We start from the raw sequence: 27,727 nt of genomic DNA on the forward strand, positions 1-27,727 counted from the left end.
AGTGACTGTGTGGGTGTCTGCTGGTTGCTACCACTACTAACTAAGTGACGGTTAAAGAATTATAACAATGACTTTCCCATACTTTGCACTTAATAAGTCTCTTTGGGCATATTTGTCTGCATTCGCAATCCACACTCATTTTCTTGAAGTAGTTCAAATTAGATTTGAAGATTTGGACATAACTTCCAATATAGCCAGTTCTAGTCTACTCCCCCTCTTCTTTAAAGGTTCACAGCTCACCAGAGGCAACTGCTCTATCAGTAGATCCCTGCCTTGCTGTGAATAAGTTGAAAACTTTAGACATGCTGTCCCCTGAGGAGGAAATGAAATTAACTTATCCTGTAAAAAGTGCCTTAGTTAAGAAATATTCAGAAATGGACTCAGTTGTGGTTTCCCTACACATGGCTCTTCTGACCCTTCTATTTGAACCCATGGTTAGTAGTAGAGTTGATAGGTGTATGTCCAAGAGACTTAAATCTTTAGGCTGTCCTTGTACCAGCTGAGCCCTGAATCTCAATGGAGTTGCAACACCTATTCTCCAGTTCATTGGGCTACCCAGGACAACTAATAGGAAGATGATGATGGACAACGACCATCCCAAGCAGCCAAAAGAGTCTATAACTGCAAGCAAGGGAGTCCCACCCATCTGCCCTTTGGGATTGAAGCCCACTCTCAGTGGTGGAGTGGGCATCACCATCCCAGAATCCTCAGGATTGGGAAATGAACCATGGACTAAAGTAGACTTACTGATATTTTACTATAGACTTATTGTGATTCTACCAATGGAAGAAATTATATCATTGATGTGGAGGCAGTGGCCACTGGAGGTTCTGAGCGGAGGGAGAGGGGAAAACAGGGGCATTTTTGGAATTTGAAAATCATCTTGAATCACATTGCAATGACAGATACAGGCCATTATATATCTTGCCATAACCTACAGAAGTGTATGGGAGAGAGTGTAACTACAATGTAAACTATAATCCATGCTTAGTAGCAATGCTTCACAGTGTGTTCATCATTTGCAATGCATATAACACACTAATGAAGGATATTACTAATGTGGGGAAATGTGGGAAGTGTGGGGAGCAGGGCATGTGGGAATCCCCTATATTTTTTTTTAATTTAACATTTATGTAATCTAAGTATCTTTTAAAAAATAAAAAATAAATTCATAAAGATACTTTACTCAAAGAAATATCTTTTATTATTGCTTTAGTTGTCAGTGCATGGCAACAATAGCTTATTTAATGCATCAATTTCCTTTGTTCTGTGCTTCCTAGATGGCTGTCTCCATTTTCTGTCACTCTGCCATGCCCAGAAAAGGACAGGAATTATCATTCATTGACTAAACACCTACTAGGTGCCAGCCATGCTAGGGTATCAATAACTATATCGAGATGTCAGCAGCTGCCAGTATGAGCCATCTGTGCTGATGATACTCATGCCAGCCATTGCTGTATCCCCTTCCTTCCCACCTCCTGTGCCTTCATAAAGACTGCTGCTCATAAGATCACCCAGCAGATGGCGCCATGGCTCCTCCCACCTCACTGCAACCCTGCTGCAGTAGGGCTGGTGCATCTTCGTGTACCTGTTCCCTGACTCCAGATACACCCTCAAGTAAGACTAGCTTCCCTGTCTGATGTGCATAGCAAGCACCCTGCTGCTAAAACATTCATCGACACCTTGATGAAGAATGAGGTTGTTATAGATTGTTTCCCCCAAAAAGATATGTTCAAGTCCTAACCCCCAGTCCTATGCATGTGGCCCTATTTATTAATAGAAATGGGGTCTCGGAAGATGTGATCAGTTAAGATGAAGCCAGATGGGACTAGAGTAGGCCCTAATTCAATACAACTGTGTTTTTATAAGAAGGAGAGAATTGGACACAGGCAGACACTGGAGAGGAGGTCATGTGAAGATGGAGGAGGGAAAGATTAGAGTGATGCACCTACAAGCCAAGGATTGCCAAGGATTGCCAGCCAACTCCAGAAGCTAAAATAAGCAAGGAAGGAGTCTCCTCTACAGATTTCAGATCCCGGGTGAATTTACGGCTTTCTTGATTTCAGACTTCCAGCTTCCAGAACTGTCAGACAAGACATTTCTACTGTTTTAAGCCACCTAGTCTGTTACAATTTGTTATAGAAACTCTGGGAAACTAAGAGGTGAAGAGGGCAGTTCTTATCAGAATTACCTTTCCCAGAAACAAGTAGGCGAAGGTATAACCTATCAGACAAGGGCCTAGATCTAGTCCATACAGCCAATTCTAGTTAGCAAAGCCAGAGAGAGAGCAAGAGCCTCTGTTTGTTGGTTTTAAAACTGATCAAAGAAATGGTATAAGCTTGTTGAATGTCAATTTGTATAAGTATACCAAAGGCCTTGAAAATATTTCAGTTCTTTTATCTAGTAATTCCTATTCTAGAAATTTAACCTCAGGATATTAATAGAGGGTTAAACAAAACTAAAAACCATTTATTACATTTTTTTAAATGAAAAATTATTGTACTCGAATTGTACTCGAATTATTGTACTCGAATCCAACAACTTTGGATATATAACTAAAACAAACTTAAAATCATTTTTAAAATAATGTAATAATAAGAAGCAATGTTTATCACTATAACTGCCAGTGACAAAAGCAAGACTTTAAATATGTATTTACAGGAGACCAATTTTGTAAAAATGCATACAGATACACATACCAATGAATTGAAATGCACAAAGATATGTGGTTTGTAGAATTATAGGTAGCTTGTTTTAATTTTCTTTTTGGTCATTTAAGCATTTTCCTATTTTCTAAAATAAGTCATTGTGGTGGTTTGAAACTATGTGTACCCCGGAAAGCATTTCTTAAATTTAATCCATTCCTATGGGTGTGAACCCATTACAAATAGGACCTTTTGATGAGGTTAATTCAGTTCAGGTATATATGCTCAACCTCAACCCTATTACTGGCATCCTTTTTAAGAGAATGAAATTCAGAGAGAGGGAAAGCCACAGGAAGTAAGAAGCTGAAATCAACAGAACCCAGAAGAGAAGGGAAAGACCACCAGATGTTGCCATGTGCCTTGCCATGTGGAAGAGGACCCCCAGATCACCGGCAGCCAGTCTGCAGCAAGAAAGCCTCACCTTGATGATGCCTTGATTTGGACTTCTGTTAGCCTCAAAACCATAAGCTAATGAATGCCCACTGTTTAAGCCAACCCATTTCATGGTATTTGCTTACGCTGTCTAGAAAACAGTCTTTTATTTTTTTTAAAAAGATATTTAGATTACATAAATGTTGCATAAAAATTTAGGGGATTCCCATATGCCCTCCTCCCCACATTTACCCTTCATTAGTGTGGTATATTCATTGTAATTTATGAACACATTTTGGAGCATTGCCACTAAGCATGGATTATAATTTACATTGTAGTTACACTCTTTCCCACACGATTCTGTAGGAAAAGCAGTCTTTACTGCTCTTATAATTAAAAAATGATCATTTCTAAAAGCAATCCAAGGACCATATAGATTTATTTGCACATAAACCTTGCATCATCCCAGCAAGGATCCTGCTCCACTCTTCACCTTTTTCCAGGATTAGAACTTTTTTTGGTTACCTTTTTTTGCCCTTCAAAACTGCTTTTGATGTTTTTGATTTTTTAAGCTGATTTCACATGCAGATAAGGAGAAGAAATACAAAGTGCTACTTATTCTGGGAACAGCCATGGATTTAACAATATATTAGGCATGACTTTGCTTTCAAGTTGGTTTGGAGGAGAGGAACAAAATTCTCTGCTGGACAGGATTCTCATCAGCACATTCAGACCAAGTCACATCAAAACATAATGATTCAATTTTATGTACCCACTGTGATAGGCATTGTCTGGAATGTCAAGAAAAGAGAAGTTTGCAGCTATGACTCCACACTTTCTTTCTTTCTTCAACTGATGTCACAAATCATAGAGAAAATCAACTTGGAACTGAGGCTGCTGAAAAAAAGAGAGTGAAATGTTACTCTATCAGGAAGAAAGCCCTGAAGCCTTGATCATTCCTTTCAATCTGAATTACTGGACTCCCTAGTTATCCTTCCTGTAGATGTTTTAGCTGAAAGGACAAGCAACTCCTTCTTAATGAAAAAGTATTCCCTTACTGCAGGAGTCTGCACAAAATTATTACATTCCAGAATTAGAGCATTGGGTGCAATGTCGATACACCATGAGTAGATTTATGGGAATGGACTGTCAATCAGTGCTGTTTCCTTTGTGGAAACCACACCTAACCTGATCCCTCCAAAATGGCAGACTTGTGGTAGCATTTGCAACAAATATAAGTAGCTGGAATCTTCTTTAGTTTGCAGCTAAGCCAAAGTCAGAACTTGGCAAAACTATTTTAGATGTCCTCTATCTTTCCTCATCTGCCTCTTCACCACTCCTTTCTTGAAATTCTCTTTGCTAAGGCCCTGCTCATCCCCTTATTCTTGGCATAAATGATCTTACAGAGAAGTACCTGCCCAGGAAGTAACCTCTCCCTCTACTGACATCCTGTATCTATTCCTGTTTCATTGGAATTTTTTTTAAATGCATCTTACAAGGTAGTGTAAATAATTGAGCATACTAAACAATAAGACCTTGAGAGCAGGAACCCTGTTTCGTGAGTCACAGTTCACTATACATTGCTCTGATTTCAGTAAATGCCCAATAAATGTTTGTTTATCAAGATAATGAATCATTTCCCTGGATATCTAACTTTGATTATATGTAGATTGGTTTTGTCATCTTAGGAAAGTGGTTTACTTGAATTTTAAAGCTCTGTTTCCTTTAGTTAAATGGGAACAGTTATCCATGGCTTCTACCAGTCTTCTGTGAATGTTATTCCAGAGAAATTCTTTGACATGCTGCCGCTTTACACACTTCTCAAGGCTGCGCTGTCCAGAACCTAAATACAACTCTGGGTGATAGTTCATCTTCCCGTGGGGAATAATGGAACAGTATAGAATGGAATCATGAGTACACAGTTACCTAAGGTAAACAATGGGCTTTTTAAAACACCAGGGGACAAATGAGGGGAAACTAGCATTATTATACTTTGCAGGTAGCTATGTTAATTTGTAAACACTTTTGGAAAGCATTTTGGCAAAATACGTCAAGAGCTAAAACAACTTTTATGCCTCTAATAAAACAATCATCATTCATCTGGGGATCTATCCCAATACATAAAAAGCTACAATTAAGAAAATGTTCATTCCAGTGTTATTTATACTTTCAGAAACTAGGACTCCAACTAAATATCCAATGATAGGTGATTAGTTAAATAAATTTCATTACAACTAATCCATGCACTAAAAATATTAGTGTGACAGCTATATAATGATCTGGAAACATACACATGGAATTAAATGAAAGCAATACTGTATTTAACTGTATTATTTGATTAAAACTATATATTATCTTTTAAACCACCAAATTATAGTGATAGTTTATTAATTTATATGCATCGCTTGATTAAAATTATATAAATCTAAAAAAAAAAGCAACCACACTAGATTGTGTTTAACAGTCCGTTAGAGTGGTGGGATTATGTGTGGTTTTTCCTTACATTTCAAATGCTCTATATATTTCTATACTTTATAGTAAGGGAGAAATTACTCTGTTATTTCCCATGGACTTCATATTAGATGTGCACTCCAATGGCCATCAGAGTTGTTGCTTCAGACAGGGCCATATTCTATGCCAATAACACAGTCTGCCTGTAGTCCCAGCTGCAATGGTCTACTTCAGCCCAAAAGAAAAGTTCTGAAATTTTCCTTTATCTCTGAGTTTAGTTATTACCATTTGCAAGTGAAATAAGTAGGATTCTGTCTTACCACCCCCCTTTTCCTCTATATAGAATTCACGAGGCAAGAGCTTTGCCTACACACATTTCCTGTCCCCTCCCAGCTCATGCCCTGCCCTAACCTCTGCTCGCTACCTGTCCAACCACAGCATATCACAGCATTCCCTAACATAGGGTAGCCAAATTTGGCAAATAAAAATTTTGGCAAAAAAAAAAAATTGAACTTCAAATAGACAAAAAAATTTTACTATAGCAGTTGGACCATACATATACCATACAATACTTATACTAAATAATTATTCATTGTTTACCTGAAATTCAAATTTACTTGGGCTTCCTATATTTTATCTGGCAACTATAAGCCAGGGTACATGACAAAGACATCACTGATCTGTTGTGACTGTTGAATTTCTCCATCCTTTTGCTTACAATTTGACTGGTAGATGAGATGAAGGGTTAGTAAAATTGTGAAAGTAGTGTTTCCATGTGGAAATTCCTTACCAGCATTTCTCAAGAAATTTATATGTATTAACCCAAATTCTAAGAAAAAGCAGTTGAGAAATCAGGAAAATTGGAAAAAGTATTATAATTCTCTTGAAAAAATTAAAGTACAATAATCAGCATAAAGATGTTACTGGTTCAGGGGAATTCACTCATGTTAAGGGAAAGCAAGAACAGAGCATGCTGACATGTGGTGTCAAAACTTACTTTTGTACTTTACAGGAGTTTGTCAAAAGGGTGAAAAGGCAACCTACTCAATGGGAGAAAATATTTGGAAATCACATGTTCGGTAAGGGTTTTAATATCCATGATATATAAAGAGATCCTACAACTCAATGATAAAAAGACAAATAACCAAATGGGCAAAAGACTTGAACAGATATTAGTCCAAAGAAGAACTACAAATGGGGAAAAAAAAGAATGAAAAAATGTTCAACATCACTAACAATCAGGGAAATGCAAATCAAAACTATAATGAGATACCATTTCACAACTATCAGAATGACAACTATTAAAAATGGAGAATAAATGATATTGCAGGGACAGATGCTGGACATTATATATCCTGCCATAACCCACAGAATGTACTGGGGGAGAGTGTAAACTACAATGTAAACTATAATCCATGCAGTGTAGCAGTGCTCCAAAATGTATTCACCAAATACAATGAATGTGCCACAATGATGAAAGAGGTTGTTAATGTGGAAGGAGTAGGGTAGGGTGGGATGTGTGGTATATGGGAACCTCTTAAATTTTTTGTGTAACATTTTTTGTAATCTATCTATCTTTTTTCAAAAAGCTAATTAAATTTTTTAAATTCGAAAAAAAGAGAACTATGAGTGTTAGAGAGCATGTGGAGAGATAGGAACACTTATTCACTAATGGTGGAAATGTAGAATGGTGCAGTCTCTGTGAAGGACTGTTTGGCAGTTTCTAAAGAAATTGAATATAAATTTTCCATATGAACTGGCAATTCCAGTACTGGGTATAGCCAAAAGAACTGAGAAGAGTGACACGAACAGACATCTGTAAACTGATATTCATAATGGCAATATTTATGATTGCCAAAAGCCGGAAACAAACCAGGTGTCCATCAACCAATGAATGAATAAACAAACTGTGGTGTATTCACACTATGGACTATTAGGCATCTGTAAGAAGAAATGAAGTTGTAAAGCATATGACAACATGGATGAACCTGGAGGACATTGTTTTGAATAAATCAAGCCAGACACAAGAGAACAAATAACTATATGATTGCACTACTATGAACTAAATATACTGTGTAATCTCATGGAGTTTCTAACAAGGGTAAAATTGCATTCATAAGACTGTTTTTCTTTGAAGCTGAAAAAATATACGTTAATATGACAAAATGTTAATATCAGCCAAAAAAAAAACATTATTCTTGGTGAAAGAAACCAGACACAAAGTACTACATATTGTATGATTCCATTTATATAAAATGTAAATATAAATCAATTAATGAAGATAAAATTAGATTAGTGGTTATGTAGGACTGGAGAAGGAATGCTAAAGGGTATGGAGTTTTTCTTTTTGGAGTAATGAAATTGTTATAAAACTTTTTGTGGTGATGAATGTACAACATTGTGATTATACTAAAAGCTATTGATTATATTCTTTGGAAAAATCATATGGTATGTGAATGTATCTCAATAAAACTGTCTAATAAATAAATAAAGGTGCAAGAATAACCAGAAATACCAGATATGCACCGATATGTTTCACTTAACCCACTGAATGTACTGGTGCAGAGTGTAGACTACAGTGTAAACTATAATCCATGCAGTGCAGCTGTGCAGCAGTGCTCCAAAATATATTCACCAAATGCAAATGAATGTGCCACAATGATGAAAGAGGGTGTTGATATGGGAGGAGTGGGGGCGGGGGTGGGAACCTCTTATAATTTTTAATGTAACATTTTTTAAAATTTATGTACCTTTAAAAAAAGACAATAAAAAATAAAATAAATTAAAAAAAGAGAGAGAGACCCTATTAGGAAAAATTAGTCAAAGGATAAGATCAAGTGTTATATAGAAGATGAAATGCAAACAGACCATAAATATTAGAATATATTCACAGACTTACCAATAATTAAATTAGAATTTTTTTATAAATGTTATAACTTTTAGCCCATCAAATAAAAAAATTTAAATGATTGTTTATACCTGGTATACATTAAAAATACAGAGACATAAGGGCTCACAAGCTATGGTAAGTGTAAAGTCAGTACAGTATTTTTGGGAAACACTTTAACATTATTTATTAAAAACTTAGCTGTTCCTGAGTGTGATGGAGTTGGATTCAGATGTGACCTTTCTACACATGCCTCTTCTGTCACTTTTACTGGACCTGTGGTTTGCACTAGGGTTGGTGTATACTCAGGAGACCTGAATCTCTGGACTGTCCATGTGACAGACAGGCCCTGAGCTTCAGCAGACTTGCAACTCCTACCCTCTGGATTATTGGACTTACCCCGGTCAGGTAACAGGGAGGTGAAGAAGGTCGACCACCACACCAGGAAGCCAAGAGTGCCTACAACTGCAAGCAAGAGAATTGCATCCATCATTCATGGGGAATCAAGTCCCCTCTTTATATAGAGGTGGAGTGGACATAACCATCCCAGGGTCCACAGGATGGAGGAATAGAGTATGGATTAGAGTGGACTTACTGATAATCTATTATGGAACTATTGTGATTAGTAATGGAAGAAATTGCAGCATTAATGTGGAGAAAGTGGCCACGGTAGCTGCCGAGGGTAGGGAGAGGGAACAAGAGATATGATGTAGGGGCATTTTCAGGACTTGGAGTTGTCCTGGATGGTACTGCAGGGGTAGATGCTGGACATTGTATGTCCTGCCATGGCCCACTGGGTGAACTGGGGGAGAGTGTAAACTATAAGATAAACCACTATCCATGTGGTGCAGCAGTGCTCCAAAAATGTATTCACCAAATGCAATGAATGTCCCACGATGATGAAAGAGGTTATTGATGTGGGAGTGGGGTGAGGGGGGTAGGAAGTATATGGGGACCTCATATTTTTTTAATGTAACATTTTTTTTTTAAATAAAGGGAGGAAAAAAAAAACTTCACTGTATATGACTTTTTGTTTCCTAGGCTACTCCAAGCAAATTACCATGAAATTGTTCGACTTAAGCAATGGAAATTTATTTGCCTATGATTAGAGTTCAGGAAAATGTCCAAATCAAGGCATCAACAAGGTAATGTTTTCCACCCAGATACCAGTTGCCTGTGATCCTTGGCTCCTCTGCCACATGGCAAGACACATGGCTACCTCTCCTGGTCTCCCCTTTCTCTTCCAGATTTCATTGCTGTCAGCTTCTTTCTTCCATGGTTTACTGTCTTTGTCTTGCTTCCATTTATAAAGGACTCCAATAATAGAATTAAGACCCATCCTGAATGAAGTGGGTCACCCCTTAACTGAAGTTGCCTCATAAAAAGGTCCTACTTACAAGGGGTTCACACCCATACGAATGGGTTAACTTTAAGAATATGATTAGGGGGTGCGAGAGTACATAGAGCCTCGGACCACCAGAATGACCTTTTGATCTGACAACATTATTTTAAGTTCCTATCCTACAGAAATATCTTTAGAAATGCGTGAAGATATAGGGAACCAATTCAGTTTCTCCATTATTTATAAGTGGGAAATTTAGAAGCAACCTGATAGTCCTTTAATACAAATATAATTGAAAATGTTATGTATTGTGCATCCATTAAAAATGAGCCATATGTGTATGTACTGTTGTGGGAAGTTATTCATGGCAGTCTACAGAGGGGAAAGGGGGGAGTTGTGATGGAGTGAATAGTGAGAGCGCTCCACCCAGCAAGGAGTACTCATTTATCACTGACACTGTTAGAATTGCCAGGGCATGGTGATAATAAAATGCAGGTTGGCTTTTAGTCAGTTTTATTATTGTTTTAAATTCTTTATAGACAAAGCACTCCTTACTGCCTACATCTGGGATATTCTGCTCTCCCTGCCTACCCCACCACACCCATCCTTTGTGTGTGCTATTCAGCAAGGCCAGGAAGATGAGCTGGATGCAGAGCAGATGAGAGCAGGAACAATCTGGAACCTGATGGACTATGTAATGTCCCAAAGTGTGACCTTTTAAGAATAATGGAGAAGTGGTTCAAGCAATTGGGCTCCTGCCTACCACACGGGAAGTCCACGGTTCAGTTCCCGGTACCTCCTAAAGACAGTGAGCTGGGCAGGCATGGTGAGCTGACACAACAAGATGATGTAACAAGAGACTCAAGAGGAAAAACACAATGAGAGACACAAAAAGGCAGAAAGTGGAGGTTCCCAGTGCCTCCTAAAGAAGATAGGCAAGACAGCAAGCTGGCATGATGGGCAGGTGAAGCAAGCTAATGCAGCAAGATGATGCAACAAGAGACACAAGAAGAAAAATATAATGAAAGACACAACAAAGCAGGGAATGGAGGTGGCTCAAGTGATTAGGCACCACCCTCCCACATCAAAGTTCCCAGGTTCTGTTCCTGGTGCCTCCGAAATAAACAAGGAAGATTCAGAGACACAGCAAATGCAAACAATGAAGGGGTGGGGAGAAATAAATAAACAAAATAAATCTTTAAAAAATAAAACAAGACTAATGGCTTCTGCTAAATTTTTACTTCCAACTTTCATGTAAGTTCCTCTTTTGGATAACCCTAAACCCAGAACCTCACAAGGAAAAGGATTCCAGGGGACATAGTTTCCAGCTTTAGCCAACCTGACAAAACACAATCCAGCACAGATAGATACGGTTTTTCAATCTCGTTCTGCTGGCCTCTGAAAATGCTACAATTCAAGGGCATACAAAATACCTTGCTCATCACCATCAGGGCATCCCACACAAATTGTCTAGGACCAAGAGATATATTTTAATCCAAAGAACATACAACAATGGACAAATAACCATAAAATTCACTGGTCTACCACACAGTACATCTGTTAGATAGAATGATGGAATAATATAATGAAGGCTAACTAAGATGCCAGCTGGAGGACAATGCCTTATGGGCTGGGGTACTATCCCCAAGGATTAGGTACACTCCTTGAACTCGCCTCCAATAAGCAGCATGGTATCCCTTATAGTTAAACTGCACAGATTCAAAAGTCACTGAGTAAAGTGGGAGTGGCTCTTCTCACTCACCAATTTGTGCAATTGGTGCTTCCTATTGCTGAAACTTTTAATCAGGATAATTCCAAACTCTGGTGTAAAGACTGTAATAAGCACTTACAACAACCTCAGCCCTCAAGGTCAGGGCACCTAAGCACTCATATCCCTCAGTGAGAAGGTCTAAGTCCCACAGAAAAATAACCGAGATCATTCAAAGTGTGAGCTAAGGAAGCAGTAGTGGAGGGAGGAGAAGAATACCAATCAGAACCTTAAGGCCAGCTACCAAAATGATATATTTTGCTAACGCTTTTGCTGCAGTATTACAGGAAATCAAGACTGGCCAACACCATGAAGGGATCTCTAGACCATGCAATCTTAATTTGAAAGATATTGCTCCCAAGTGGGAAAAAATCTGTTTCTTAGAGGACATCTTAGTTTGCCAGAGCTGCTATGTTGAATACCATACATTAGGTTGAACAGAAGTACAAGTCAAAACATAGGCAAGACCATGATTTCTCTTGGAGTCTGTAGCATTCTGGCAATGCTCAATGTACACAGTGATCTTTTACCTTCCAAATAACATGTCTACACTTTTAAATTCTTGCATCAAGCCCTGCTTTCTAGAATACCCATACTAAAGCATTAAGACATATTACTTAGACATACTAAGAGGAAAAGGAACTAATAAATGTGCTACTCAGACTAATTATAGAAACAAGGACTCTGTTTCCACCCATATTTCCTTCCTAGATGTGATGAGAGAGAGAAAAACTTGCCTTATCTTTCCTCCTTATTTCTCTGATATTTTAAATATTAATCATGAATAAATATGCAGTTAGTCCACAGGTTGAGTAATTTCTATTGAGAAGGGATTGAATATTCTTAGTTTGTGTGAGAAATAACTATGCTATATTATGAGGTATGTGTAAGCATTAGAAGAAGGGATATATTGATTTTGACTGTCTCTGTGCAGTCTCCTTTCCTCCTATCCATTTCAGAGCTTGTTTATCTAGTCATCCCAGTATATCTGTGAGCTACCAGTATCATTTCAACATGCTTCTTTTCCACATTACAAGCCAGAGTTGACTTCTTTATTTTGCAAGTAAGATCCCTGAGTGCCGAATCTCTGGGATCTCCAGATTCTGTTCCAATGAGACACTAATTCAAGTGCTACAGGAAGCCAAAGCCTATTCCCTTCTACTAGAGATGACATCTCTTTGGAGTCATAATCACTAACAAAGGAATTGAAAGAATTTGATTGAATGCTGTAGGCCTTTATTAAGTATTCTCCTATACTAGGCACTAGAGGGTAAAAAAAACAGAGACAGAATCCTCAAAATGCTTACTCTCTCACTGGGAAAATAAGACACACACAGCAAACAATTCAATTGCTACAAAGAGCAATAACCAACTAAATTACAAGTAGGAAAAAACAAGCAGGAATAGCATGTGAAGGGTGAAAAAACAATAGCAGAGTTGCTTATACTATTCCCATTTACCTCATCAGGACTAGGATGTGAAATAACTGTTTGTTTTGAAGAAAACACTTCAGGGATATTATCTCAAAGGACATAGAAGCTGTTAAATGTCCCATGTGATTCTGGCACAATGACTTTACTAACTCTGGTGCCTGGGGAAAAAATTCACTTCTGAAAAATACACATGCTGCTCTCAGTCCCTACCTGCTACCCTGTTAGGTGTGGGGAAAGCCACTGGGTCTAGATTCTGGTAACTTCCTGAGATTCCACCACCATTCAGAGGTGAGCCTTTTCAGACTTTAGTGCTGCTCTTAACAAGCCAGGCAGCAGTGTCAGAACCTTAGACCAATTTGTGCTGGACTGCTGGTGAGAGGGAAGGTAGGACAAGAAGGTGAGATTAGAGATTGTTGCTAAAAAACACCCAGTTTTCATATTTAGTCTAGCCTCAAACCCACAGGTCCCTCTAAGTTCAGTCTCTATCGTTCCCCGAGATTGTAACAGGGATTCCTGCTAGCTCTTTAGCTTGTTTTCATTTTGGCCTGGAGCTTCTCTCTCTCTCTGGTCTTCCATGCCAATATTCTTTCCAATAAACCATAAGGAAAACCACACTTAAGCCAATCTTCCTTCCTGCTCCTAGATGGCACCTTGGGACATCCCTATAGCTTTCTTGTCACTTTTGGTTTTAAAAATAAGTTTTACCCTGGTACTGAAGATCCACTTTCAAGTATTAAAAGCCCAGCCTGCCCAATTTGAAATTTCTTTTTTTTTTTTAATCAATTCAAACCATGTGTCCTCCCTCCACAGCTCAGATCTGACATATGCTTGGGAATCTGCAGCAGGAAGAGAAAGCATGTATTATTCCTCTATTCTTTAGTCCCTCTTTCCCCTCTCACACTGGTGTTTTTTGGTCTCCCTTTCTTTTTCAGATTTATGAGGTCAGGGAAGAAGGATGGGGGCAAGAAAAAGGGAAAAATCTTTAGGCCTGTTGCCATGGAGTTCTAGCATTTGGTACCTTATATGTGACTGGCAACCAAATGTTTGGCCATTTTTGAGTTCTCCACAGGCCCCCTTTCAGTGTCTGTCCTATTATGCAATTCCATGACAAAGGCAATTAATTAATTTTTCCCAGATCCCTTTATGATCCCTTTTTTATAAGAGAGCCACCCCATGACCTCTCACTGCTACAGAATCCTCTACCTCAGCAAGGTGTTTCTCAGTCGTAGTCCCAACAAGGTGGCTTGAGCCCCAAAATCTCCCATAGCCCTCTCTTGGGCTATAGAAAACTCACATATCCTTGCAGTGACATGGATGAGAACGTAAGTTTGCCCTCTACCCCCTGTCCTCCCCTCACTCCCATTCTAGTGAGCTAATCCAGTGAGCCTCCCACCTTTAGAAGTGGGAGGGAAACATAGCTCTTTATGTTCATATGTTCCCCAAACTTTCTCAATTCAGCTACCATCTAGCCACGAGTGAAATAATATTCTGGTCTACGCTGTCCTGTTCTCGCTTTCCAAGAAGTTATTTTGGAGGCCTCCCCCTAACTTGGGAAGAATTACCCAGACCACTGTATACTACCATAAGGATTCCTAATCCTCAATTGTTTCTGCTTTCAAAACTCTTACCTTTTCTGTCCTCCAAATTTCTATCTTGATGGGAAAGTTCTTGGAATCAGTTTGTTCATTTTTCTATCTTGATTGGAAAGGTCTTGGAATCAGTGTGTTCATTTTTAAGTAATTCCTGAAAGGGCTATCTAGCACCTTTAGAATATGGGACTACATCTCACTTATTGTCCAAAGTTTGGGGCATTTAACTACATTTGGAGTCAATTGAAAACAATCACATTCAGAATCCTGTTCGAATTTAAAATATTTTCACTGAGAAGTATCTGTCATGTCCCTATATTTCCTCTCTAAGGCATTTCCTGAGTCTCTGCACTGCTTGCTAGCTCCTTGTTAATTAGCCCTTCTCTACCCTTTATTTCTCTTCAGCCTATTGCAAGTGCTCTCCCCCTGCAATGGCTGCCACTGAATGTACTATACTGGGTTTCCTTGTGGGGGATGGGGGCCTTGTGATCTTTCTTCAGATCAACAGAAGTATGCACCAAGGAAACCAAACCACCATCACTCAGTTCCTGCTCCTGGGACTCTCCAACCAGGCTGAGCTGCAGACACTCCTCTTTGGGCTTTTCCTGGGTGTATACCTGATCACTATGGCTGGGAATGGGCTCATCATTCTGGCCATCGGCTTGGATTCTTACCTTCACACCCCTATGTATCTCTTCCTTGCAAATCTCTCTTTTGCCGATGTTTCCTCCATTTCTACCTCAGTCCCCAAAATGCTGACAAATATTCAGACCAAGAGTCAATCCATCTCCTATGAGAACTGCATCACACAGATGTACTTTTCCATCGTGTTTGTTGTCCTTGATAATTTCCTCTTGGGGGTTATGGCCTATGACCGCTTTGTGGCTATCTGCCACCCACTGCACTACACTACCATCATGCAGCTGAAGCTCTGCGTTTTGCTTACAGTCATCCCGTGGGTCCTCAGTAATCTCGTTGCCCTGACACACACCCTTCTGCTGGTTCAGTTGCTCTTCTGTGACAGGAATGCTCTCCCACACTTCTTCTGTGACCTGGCCCCTCTCCTCAAACTGTCCTGCTCCGATACAATGATCAATGAGCTTGTGTTGTTTGTCATGGGCTTATCAGTTATCACCTTCCCATTTGCCCTCATTCTCTTCTCCTACATCAGCATCATCAAGGCCGTCCTGAGAATTACATCCACAGAAGGAAAGTGGAAAGCCTTCTCCACCTGTGGCTCTCACCTGATAATTATATTACTCTTCTATGGGACCATCGTAGGGGTTTACTTCTTCCCCTCTTCCATTCACACTGAGGACAGAGATAAGATTGGTGCAGTGCTATTCACTGTGGTGATACCCATGGTGAATCCTTTCATCTATAGCCTAAGGAACAAGGACATGAAAGCAGCCCTGAGAAAGCTTATCAATAGGAAATGTTTCTCCTTTTGATGCCCCTGGCATCAGAATTCCTTTTATTCCTATAACCAGATGGATGATTCTGCCCAGAGTTTGTGACATAGTTGTGATGGCTAAGCTACTGATGAACTCTGAGATTTCTGCCCCCTATTCCGACCCTTGAGAGGTGGGCTTTCCTACTTAGTTTTGGTCTTAGAAACAAGACCCCTAACCCCCGTGACAAGTCACACCAATAACTAGCATTTTTATTGCAATCTATGTTGCTACAAACAGGTGAAAATTTTTTACAACTTAAGCAATAACTGATGCATGAAGTACCGACAGAGCCTAGCTTTCGTAGCTATGAAAATGGATATTATTATATGGGGGCATTTTGGGGACATTGGATTTGTCCTGCATGACATTGCAGTGATGGATTCAGGTCATTGTATATTTTGTCATAACTCACAAAATTGTGCAGGACATAGTGTAAACTATAATGTAAACATAGTCCATAGTTAGTAACAATCCTTCAATAAGGGTTTATCAATTGCAACAAATGTACAACACTAATGAAGGATGTTGTTAATGTGAGGAAGTTTGGAAGGGGACAGAGGGGGCATATGGAAATCCCTTATATTTTTTATGTAGCATTTATGTAACCTAACCTTCTTTAAAAATAAAATATGTTAATTTTAAAAATAAATAAAGAGTTATTACTAGATCTTTATTTAATCTAGAACTGTCTAGGTCACCTTTTCTGCTTTTTTCAAAGCTTATTTTGCAAAGATATTCTTCAAAAGATATTTAATAATTGTGGAAATGAAATTGTTCAAATAATTTGGGCAATTCTGAGTTAGTGAAGCAAACGGTCTTAACAAACATCTCAGAGCATTTTGAGTGTAGCATAGTATAGTGTAAATCTTCAAGGATGGTAATACCATATGCAGGATCTTTCAAATTAAATTTATTCAATAATACAGAACCTGGTTCATCATAGGGTGGTTCATAGGACTGGTGATGTTCAGAACACATTTTGGGAAATGTGATTTTAGGTGAATTCGAATTATTTCAATGAAAAACCATAGGGCTTGAGTGAGAAGACGTCAGCTCTAGTCCTGACTCCATGCCTTAGCAGCCAAAAGAAAGAAAAACAGCTGTCACCTCTTTGAACCTATTTTTCAACTTTCAAATGAAACTAGTTGTCTAGACCAACTGAGATGTATACCCAGTCAACCTTTCAAAATTCACAACCGCAGACGCTGCAATGTCTTTTCTGCTTGACCAACTGCAGTATCTTAGCTCAGACTGACAATAAAACTTACAAGATATACCCAGCATTGAAATTACTTAGCTTTAAGGAAAGGTGCTGGATAACCATGCAGAATGTAGAGCGACAGCATGGTGGAGGTCTTGTGATTCCCAGGCATACCTTCTACATCTACTCATTCCATACTTGGGATGTGCATGGTCATGTCATAGCTCTGAGTGGATGTGGGCCAACTCAACAAGGGAAACTATCATCTCTGAGGTTCCTGGGCATTATGCCGTGCTAATCACAGAGCCCCTCAGGAATGTGTGACTAGTACCCACTTTCTGGCACAACTGTATCTAAATACAGGTTACTCACCAATTGCAGACTGCTCTCTAACAAATTTTTGCACATACAAGCGCTTAAGTCAGTTTGAAGCCATTTTATCAGGGCTGTCATGGCTTTTGGATCCAGTATACACAAAAACACTCTTTGAATTAATTGCGAGGTGAATTTGACCAAGGCCCAACTCCTCAGGCTTATATTAGGCTGAGAAAAGGCTACAAACGAGGTTTTAGCCCTTCCTTTTCAAAGTTCACCCTGTGAAAGAGTGAAGCACGGGCATTTGTATTTTGACAACACTTCTCAGTTGACACTGATGTGATAAAGAATCACTGGACCAAATAATTTCTGACTTTCATTATAGCTCTTGGCTTTTGTGATTTGTTGATGGAGATGTCTTCCAGACATTTGTCTTAAATATATTTTATGGCTACCATAAAGAGTGTTCTTATTTCCCTGGCCAAATCCCTTTATTAAATTAATCCCAGGAGAGCGGATATAGCTCAAGTGGCTGAGCACCTGCTTTCCATGAACAAAGTCCCTGGTTCGATCCCAGGTGCCTCCTAAAAACAACCATATAAACAAATGAAACAAAACAAAAACTCTCATTGGATGTAGCTCAGTGATGGAGAACCTGCTTCCCATGTGTGAGATCTTGGGTTCAATCCCCCATACCTCCAAAAAAAAAAAAGTAATTCCACTTTGAAGAGCGATATCACTAATTATTCAAACTGGTTCCTCTAACAATTGCACTGCAGTATGGAAAATAATATTTGGTTCTAAATCCTGGCTTTACAGTAAATTGAAATCCACCCTTGGGACCTAATAGAATTTAAGTACCTAAACATACCTTTACCATCCATCTGTTAAAAGGGAATAGTAATCCCAAAGTTGTTTGTGGGTAAACGTACATGCATATTAAACAGTGTCTAGTATATAGTAGACACTCAAAAAAGGGGGTCACTTTTTTTTTTTAACTGTCCCTCTAGCTTCAAATGCCAATATTCCTGCTAGGTTCAGTTTACAAACAAGGTTTGTTTGGCCCCAGTCTCAACTGACTTTCATTCTTCGAAAAACTTATAATCATGTAATTTCCTTAAGAGGGAATATACACTAATTCGCCTTTCTTTCTTCATGTTATCTCTTCAACTTAGACATTTCCCTTATGTTTTTAAGATGAATCTAAAACCCATCCACTTCTATACAGATTATCAAACTAGCTTCTTTTTCTTAAGTTAATTTTTTTCTTTATTTTCTTTTAAATGTTACATTAAAAAAATATGAGGTCGCCATGTACCCCCACCCCACCTACGCCACCCCTCCCCTATCAACAAACTCTTCCATCATTGTGGCACATCCACTTCACCTGGCAAATACATTCTGGAGAACCACTGCAGCACAGGGACGGTGGTCCACATGGTAGTCCACACTCTCCCCCAGTCCACCCAGTGGGCCATGACAGGACAAACAGTGTCCAGCATCCATCCCTGCTTCTTAACAGTCCTGCCTTCTTCAAGTACCTTGAAATTCATTCTTTTCCACTCACAGCTCCAACTTGAAAAATCACAGAGCTCTGCTTTCATTATTCCATACACAGTAACAGAGTCCTAGATTTGTAAGCAAGAGATTTGGGATATAATCTAACTCTAAAATTAACTCACTGTGTGACAAGTCACATTACTAGCCTCATGTTTTCTTTTTCTGTAATATAATAGGTCTAATATGAATAAAGCAGGTTTCAGAACGGTATGTATCATATGAACCCATTTATTTAAAACAGAATATGCAGAGAAAGATGCCTGAGAAGAGATTCAAACTAATACCACGATGAGGTACCACTACACATTTATTAGAAGGCTAAAATTTTAAAGACTGAGCTTGCCAAATGTTGGCAACGACATGGAAGAACTAGAGCTCTCATATACTGTTAGTGGGCATGTAAATGGCACAACAGTTTAGGAAAAGAGTTTGGCAGTGTCTTAAAATGTTAATCACACACCTACTATAAGACCCAAACATTCTACCCCTAGATATTTACAAAAGATAAATGAAAGGATATATCTATATAAAATGTGATGAATGGATAAACAAAATGTGATATATCCACATGATGGAATACTATTCAGCTATAAGAAGAAACAAAATCAGGATGCATATGACTACATGGATGAACCTAGAGGATATTAAGAGGACAAATATTGTATGGTCTCACTAATATAGACTAATATGTTGAGTAAACTCATAGAGGCAAACTCTAGAATATAGGTTGCTGAGAAATAGAAGGTGGGTTGAGAATGGGAGATGATGCTTAATGTATGTAGCATTATTAATAAGGTTAATTGTAAAAGTGCGGAAATGGATAGACTTGAGAGTAACATATTATAATAAGTATAACTAGCACTGCTGATTTATAAATGTAATTGTAGCTGTAAGGAATAGTATGTGGAAGTAAATGTCAATTGAAAGGAAACGAGCATAATCAAGGTAATATATATTATAATGATTTCAGTGGTGGATAAAAATTGTGGTTAATAATATAAGTATTAATATAAGAATACTCTTCTTTTACAAAGTGCTAAGAAAATGGTAATACATGGGAAAATTACAACTAATGTAATGTATGGAAGATAATGAATAGTAATATTATAATATTTTGCAGCAATGGCAAGAAGATATTTTTTCAATAATAAAAGAGGTTTAGGGAAGTATGTGATTTTTCCTTTTGGAGTAAGGAAAACATTCTAAAATTGACAAAGGTGATGACACCACAACTCTGTGATGAAAAGGAGAGTCACTGAGTGTACAGTTTGAATGGATTGTACAAAGCATGGGGCTGTATAACACAGAGAATCTAATGGCAGATGATGGACTGTGGTTAATAGGACAAATATGAGAACATTTTCTCCTGAATGAAAAAACTATATGTAATACTAATAATAGTATTATATATTTAACACTATTAGTAAAACTAATAATGTTAATAATTAGGTGGGTTGGAAGGAAATGCACCAAATATTAAGATATTGGCTATAGTAGTAGTAATATTTTGATGATGCTCTTTCACAGTTTATAACAAATGTTTCACGGTAATGCAAGGTGTTGATGGTGGGGAGATGTATAGGACACTTGAATGATGATATGCATGTTTGTTTTATAAATTCACAAATTTTACTATACATTTATTGTTTATGTGTGTTCATGTGTGAATGATATACTTCAATTAAATTTCATTTCAAAAACTTGTTTACAAATGTTTCCAGCAGCTTTATTTATGATAGCCAAAAAAACTGGAAACAGCTCAAATAGTAGTCAACAGATGAATGAATAAAGTATAGTGTTATCTTTACAAAGCATTATTACCCAGCAATAATAAGGAAAGAACTATTGATACACTCAATGTCCTGGATAAATCTCAAAATAAATATGCTAAGTGAAAGAAGCCTGACAGAGTACACACTGCATGAATCCATTTATGTAAAATACTTAGTAATACAAACTAAAATCTAATGACAAAAGACAGATAAGTGGTTGCTTGAGAACATGGGGGTGGGGTTATAAGGGGCAGATCAGAGGAATTATAATGAGATACAAGGTAACTTTTGGAAGTGTCATATGTGTTCATTATGTACATTGTGGCAATGATTTCACAAATGTATTCAAGTCAAAACTTATCAAATAATACACTTTAGGGAAGCGGATTTGGCCTAATGAATAGGGCGTCCGCCTACCCCATGGGAGGTCCGCGGTTGAAACCCTGGGCCTCCTTGACCCGTGTGGAGCTGGCCCACTTGCAGTGCTGATGCGCGCAAAGAGTGCCGTGCCATGCAGAGGTGTCCCCCGCATAGGGGAGCCCCACGCGCAAGGAGTGCATCCCATAAGGAGAGCCACCCAGCGCGAAAGTGCAACCTGCCCAAGAATGGCACCGCACACACACAGAGCTGCCACAACAATGTAAAAAACGAAGATTAGTTTAGTTTTCACATAATGGAAGAAAATATTGATTAATGTAACCTGGCAGCCTACTGCCTCAGACTCCCACTCCCGGGTTAAACAGCAACAAAGGAAACTAGCTTAAGCCAGTCATATAGGCAGTAAAAGAAGATGCCCAAGAAAGAGCTAAGTCAATACCAATTGAGCACTAAATTCCATTCCTTATTTGGCAAAGGGAAGCAGGTAAAAACTAAAATGGTTGGAATGTGATGGGGGAAGCGGTTAATCACAAACTTTTGCTCAGGAAAGTTAGATCTTCTCGGATAGGCTGTAACTTCTGAAGTATCCAATCTATGGAGAAACAGAGGAAGGGCTTGCGTGCTAGGGTTAGGGGTATAAATTGTGTCATTTTTCTTTGTTCGGGTTGCCAGATACGTTTTCTGGTTGTGTGCCCCTTCTTGCAAAATTGAGAATAAATTCTTTTCTTCTCCGCAATCAGGTAAGGCTTATTTTCGTCCAGAAGAAGATTTCTTTCTAACAATAAGATGACACAACAAAAAGAAACACAGATTCCCGGTGCCGCTGATAAGAATGGAGGCAGTCACAGAGGAACTGTGCAGTGAATGGACGCAGAGAGCAGACAACTGGGGGGGGGGGGGGGTGGGAGGAGAGAGAAATAAATAAATAAGTAAATCTTTTAAAAAAATACACTTTAAATGCATGTAGTTTGTTTCATGTTACATCTCAATAAAGCTCTTTTTAAAGTCTTAGCAAATCAGAAGGGATTTCAGAAGCATATTACTATATTTCAGAAGCATATTAAATATTAGAAGATATTACTATTTTGAGTAATACCTTACACTTTGTATATTTATTTATTGTATATATATTCAATATATTCATTATATATTCAATATTTATATTAATATATTCATTATTTTTTAAATGTTATTAAATGGTAAGAAATAACAGTGATCACTGTTTGGAAAGGAATATTGAATTCCTTAGGAGATCACCAAAGATTGAAAAAGAAGTCCTTAAGGCAGTGCTGCTGACTGATTGGAGGCCCCATACTGATGAGCTTTACTACAAAAGGAGCTCTGAAAGGACTTCAGAAGGCAACAGGTGATCAGAGCCAATCTGAAGGAGCTGAAAAGTCTCCCAGTACCTCCTCATTGACAGAACTGTGGACATAAGCAACTTGTCAGACCATAAGATGCACCCAACCTTAGCTCATACCTACCAAGCATTAGAACCAAAAATACAACTGAAAGCCACACACCTCTGAAAAGCTAACTGCAAACCAGAATTGTGGCAGAGGCGAAAGAAACAGAAGAATGGAGAAGAATGGATATCGGTTAAGAGTACAGATTTTAGAGTCAGAAATACCTGAGATCAGATCCTTCCTGGTTTACCGCTTTCTCAGTGTGTGACTTGGGCAAATTCACATATCCTCTGGGAGTCTTAGTTGTTTTGTTTTTGTTTTTTCATTTGCAAAATGGGGTCAATAATAATTACTTTCCATTAAAGTTGTTAGGAGGATGAAAATAAATGATTCATGTAAAGCTTTTAGCACAGTGTGTAGTGTATAAATGTGCATTAGCTTAAGAATTAAGCTTAAAATTATTAATGAATTATCCACTTCTGGGATTGTTGGGATCCAAAGTTAACCAGGGTCCAGACATTTCAGAAATGAAGAAGTCCACAGATCAGCAACAGATTTCACTGCTCAGCAGTACTCTGATTACGGAGCCTGGAGTCTGGATAAAATGGAATATTAGCACCTCAACAATACTAATTAATGTTTGTAGAACGTTACCAAGCACCTTCCGAACATACACCAAGTGGTTGTGAAAATAAGTGAGGTACATGTATAGCCTGGCCCAGAGTGAGTCCTGTATAATTATCATTTCACTGAAGAGGAAAACATGCTGAAAAGCATTCACAAATCTGAAGCCACACAACTAAGAAGTGGCAGATGGGACACACTTGTGCCAAATTCTGAATTCTTTCTACAGCACAAAAGCTACAGAAGCTTATGTGTCAGGAGAACATTTGTATCACAGTTAATAGTTGGAAAATGGCCCCCAAGAAATACTATGGAGTTACCTAACTCCATTGTGCTATTTTTGAGTGACAAATGCAAATATACACACTGAAGTGTGAACCCAAGTCTTTTGACCATCAGGGCAAATTATTTTCCTATATTTTTTCCCAAACAGGTCCATCAACTCTCTTCTAAAATCTTTGGCATATGCTCTTAATATGAAAGTTCCTAGAGTTTAGCAGCTGCCTTATTAAAATCTATAGATCACTTTCGCATACACAACTACACACACACGTACACACACTGACACATGCTATCACATTACATAATGCTAGCACTAGGGGCTATAAAATGAATAAAAGGAATTTTTTATTGTCTTCCACCTTTAAAAATTGGACTTTTGCCTTTTCTTCACCAGATAAAAGGAAGAAGAAAAGTGCAATAACAATAAATTCTGGGTTGAATGATTATATAGAGCTGGCAGTAGAACATAGTTGGAGAGAGTATGAATGGCAGGTCAGATCTCAAGGTCTGGCTAGATGGAATCCCCACTCTACCTTTGCTTGTTGACTGTCTTGGTTTTCCAGGACTGCTATGACAAATACTACACACTGGTTGACTTAAATAACAGTAACTAATTACCTTGCCATTTTTGAGGCTAGAAATACAACATCAGGATATTGACAGGGTTGGCTTTCTCTCAGAATCTGTTGAGTTCTGGTGCTGGTTTGCTACAATCCTTGAGGTACCTTGGTTTACATCTCTGCCCCTGCGATATGTCGATCTGACTCATTCTGTGGCTTCTGATTTCTGGCTTCTACTAACTTTGGGCTTCTACCAGCTTGTGGTTTCTATTGACTGACTATGTTAGAATATTCTCTGCTTACAAGGACTCCAGTCATATGGATTAATACCTAAACTCATTCAATTTGGCCTCATCTAAATAGGCTCTTTAAAAATCCTATTCACAAAGAGTCTATACTTTAACTAATAGCATCTCAAAAGATCCTATTTAAAAATATGTCTATGACCACAGGACTGGGGGTTAAGACTTGAACATGTCTTTTGTGGAGGACATGATTCAATTCTCAACATAACCATTCTCTCTAAGCCTCAGGTGCCTCATCTATAAATCTGGGATAACAATAGAACATGCCTTACAGGGTTATTGTGAGAATTAAGTCAGATAATTCCTGCCACAGCAAACTTATTGCAATTCTTGGAAGATGATAAATGTCTAATAAATGTCAATTGACAGCCATTAGTAATAATAGCAGTAGTAGTAGTAGTAGTATAAAAACATGGGAAAAATAAGAAAGGAAATCATAAAGGAATAAATGATGGGATTCAAAAAATCCCTTTGGATCAAAAATAGTGGTTGCATTTGTCGATATCTTCATGACTTTCCAAATACTTTTTTTTGTTTCATTTCTCTTTTTTTTTTTTTAAGATTTATTTATTTATTTATTTCTCTCCCCTTTCCCCTGCCCCAGTTGTCTGTTTTCTGTGACTATTTTGCTCATGTTCTTCTTTTTTTTGTCTTTATTTATTTTTTTAATGTTACATTCAAAAAAATGAGGTCCCCATAGGCCCCCTACCCCCTTCACCCAACTCCAAATACTTTTGCTTCACTCATCAAGTATGTTGCACCAGACAAAGTACTGGTAAGTAAGACAGATACTGGTGAATAAGCAGATACTGGTGAATAAGACAGACATGGTCCCTGTCCATTCACGCTCTGGACCCTCGAAAATAAAATCCTATAAAGTAAGTAAACTGACTTGGTAGATAAAGAAAATAGTGTCTAGCAGTAAGGAAAGTTTATTATGGAATATTATTATAATAAATTATGTTATCACCCCTTTTATAATATGTATAATGCATGGATTAAAAATACTCTGGAAGGATAAAAAACTCAGTTCTTTTAACTGCTGGCCCATATCTGTTGCAAATAAACTTTGACACCTGTACTCTCACCTAAGATTAATTCATTCAACCTTAGGTTAATTCATTGAACAAATATTTATTCAAAGCATTTTATATACTAGGTGAATTACTAGGAACTTATATATAAATGAAGCTCACAGATAAAAAATTCTTGCTCTCAAATAGTTTACTTTGCGTCATGAGAGTTACACAATGTCAAATAAATAAAGTACAGAATATTTGTCAGATGGTGATAAGTATTACATAAAATAATAAATCAGGAAAGGAAGGTGGAGAGTTCAGGTGCAATTTCAAGTGGAGTTGTCTGGAAAGCCTTACCAAGAAGGTGACATTTGAGGGAGGACAGAAAGATGGAGAAACTAAAGAATGACATTTTTCATTATCTAGGACTTCCTGGAAACCTTTGGCCTGTTCAGGGTTTTCATAACAGCCTCCTTTACTTCCTTGTTCCTCAGGCTATAGATGAGGGGGTTCAGCATTGGAGTGACCACTGTATACAGTACTGACACCACTCGGTCTTTCTCTGAAGACTGGCCCGAGTTATCCCGCAGGTACATGAAAATGAGGGTGCCAAAGAAGAGCGCAACTGCAGTGAGGTGGGAGGCACAGGTAGAAAAGGTCTTGGCCCTGCCCCCAGCAGAGCGGATCTGCATGATGGCTATGATGATAAGCAGATAGGTCCCCAAGATCACCAATGTACAAGCAGGCATGACAAACATGGCAAAAACAATGATCACCACCTCCTGAGTGTAGCTTTCCCCACATGTGAGCTTCAGCAGAGGTGGGAGGTCACAGAAAATGAAGTTGATCTCATTGTTTCCACAAAAGGAGAGAGTGAAGGCTGTGACCGTTCGAACAAAAGCACTGGAAAAACCAGCAGCATAAGCCCCTGCCACCAAGCCCAAGCAGACCTTCTCAGTCATGATGGTGGCATAAAGCAGGGGTTGGCATACAGCCACGTAGCGGTCATAGGCCATGATGGCCAGGAGGTAGCAGTCAATGGAGGCAAAGAAAGTGAAGAGGAAGAACTGAGCTGCACAGCGAGTTTGAGAGATGACTGCACCGTGTTCCAAAAGCACCACCAGCAGCTGAGGGATGATGACAGAGGAGTAGCAGATGTCCACAAAGGAAAGGTGGCTGAGGAAGAAGTACATCGGGGTGTGGAGCCGGCGATCTTTTCGGATCAGGATGATCATTCCTGCATTCCCCAGCAGAGTGACCTGGTAGAAACTCAAAAATACCAGGAAGAGAAGAAGTCCCCACTCAGGATGTTCAGTGAATGCAGTAAGGAAGAACTTGGTCACTACCGTGTAATTCCCCTCTGCCATTAACAGAGTGACTGGATAGAAATGCAAAAATACCAGGAAGAGAGGAAGTCCCCACTCAAGATGTTCAGTGAGTGCAATAAAGAAGAACTTAGTCACTACAGTGCAATTCCCCTCTGCCATTCATTCAGCAGTTTACCTGTGAGGACTAAGACAAGAGCCGATCAGGGAACCCCTAAAAGTAATGAGATTTTTTATCTAGTGTGTGACATCTAGACACTCAACTTCAACAAGCCTTGCATTCTAGGATGGAAACAGATAAATATAGAGGTTGTGATAATACAAGACAAGAAGTGATAAATGCTTCTATTAAGAAAGGAGAGCAAGTGATTCTGACTTACAAGTAAGCTTTGTATTTGCAACTCTGTCCCCAATTATCTGTTTGATCTTATAGAAGTCACTTAACCTCTCTGAACTTCAATTTCCTCTTCTGCCAAAAGAGGATCATAATATCTACCTGCTTATGAGATAAGGTTAACGCATAGATTAAAGCAGATGCAAAAATGCATTGGAAAGCTGAAAGCACTCCACATACATACGATGACTATTTAAAATTTTATATGAACACTTTAAGGAAGGAGAATTTACATTTTTGGAGCAAAAGAGCATGCATCAGAAAAAAGATATCCATTAGGAATCAGCAACTGTCTCTGCTTGTAGGAATATTTTTATACTCAGGCTAACAACATGCATGTTTAACAAATAACTGTTATCCTAATTAGAGTTGACTGGTTTATTAAAGGAGATTTTTTAAATAAGTAATAACATTAACCATAGGAAAAGGACTTGGCCCAATGGATAGGGCGTCTGCCCACCACATGGGAGGTCCACGGTTCAAACCCCAGTCCTCCTTGACCCGTGTGGATCTGGCCCATGCGCAGCGCTGATGCGCACAAGGAGTGCCTTGCCATGCAAGGGTGTCCCCCGCATAGGTGAGCCC

At 38.6% G+C, this 27,727-nt stretch overlaps 2 protein-coding genes across 2 annotated transcripts; one reads left to right on the plus strand and one right to left on the minus strand.

Moving 5' to 3' along the window:
- The first annotated feature begins 15,059 nt into the window (after nt 1-15,059).
- On the plus strand, nt 15,060-15,998 carry LOC101431920 (olfactory receptor 1S1-like). The gene has a single exon (XM_004471086.4). The coding sequence runs from the start codon at nt 15,060-15,062 to the stop codon at nt 15,996-15,998; it is 939 nt and encodes a 312-aa protein (XP_004471143.1).
- A 9,847-nt stretch (nt 15,999-25,845) lies between these two features.
- Nucleotides 25,846-26,790, minus strand: LOC101431488 (olfactory receptor 9Q2). The gene has a single exon (XM_004471085.2). It carries the CDS (start codon nt 26,788-26,790, stop codon nt 25,846-25,848), a length of 945 nt encoding a protein of 314 aa, XP_004471142.1.
- Nucleotides 26,791-27,727: the final 937 nt, after the last annotated feature.

Source organism: Dasypus novemcinctus, chromosome 10 (assembly GCF_030445035.2).
Source record: "Dasypus novemcinctus isolate mDasNov1 chromosome 10, mDasNov1.1.hap2, whole genome shotgun sequence".
Classification (NCBI taxonomy): domain Eukaryota; kingdom Metazoa; phylum Chordata; class Mammalia; order Cingulata; family Dasypodidae; genus Dasypus; species Dasypus novemcinctus.

Excerpts from the sequence above, each read along its gene's own strand:
- LOC101431920 (XM_004471086.4), top strand. The coding sequence starts at position 15,060 with ATGCACCAAGGAAACCAAACCACCATCACTCAGTTCCTGCTCCTGGGA.
- LOC101431488 (XM_004471085.2), bottom strand. The coding sequence starts at position 26,790 with ATGGCAGAGGGGAATTACACGGTAGTGACCAAGTTCTTCCTTACTGCA.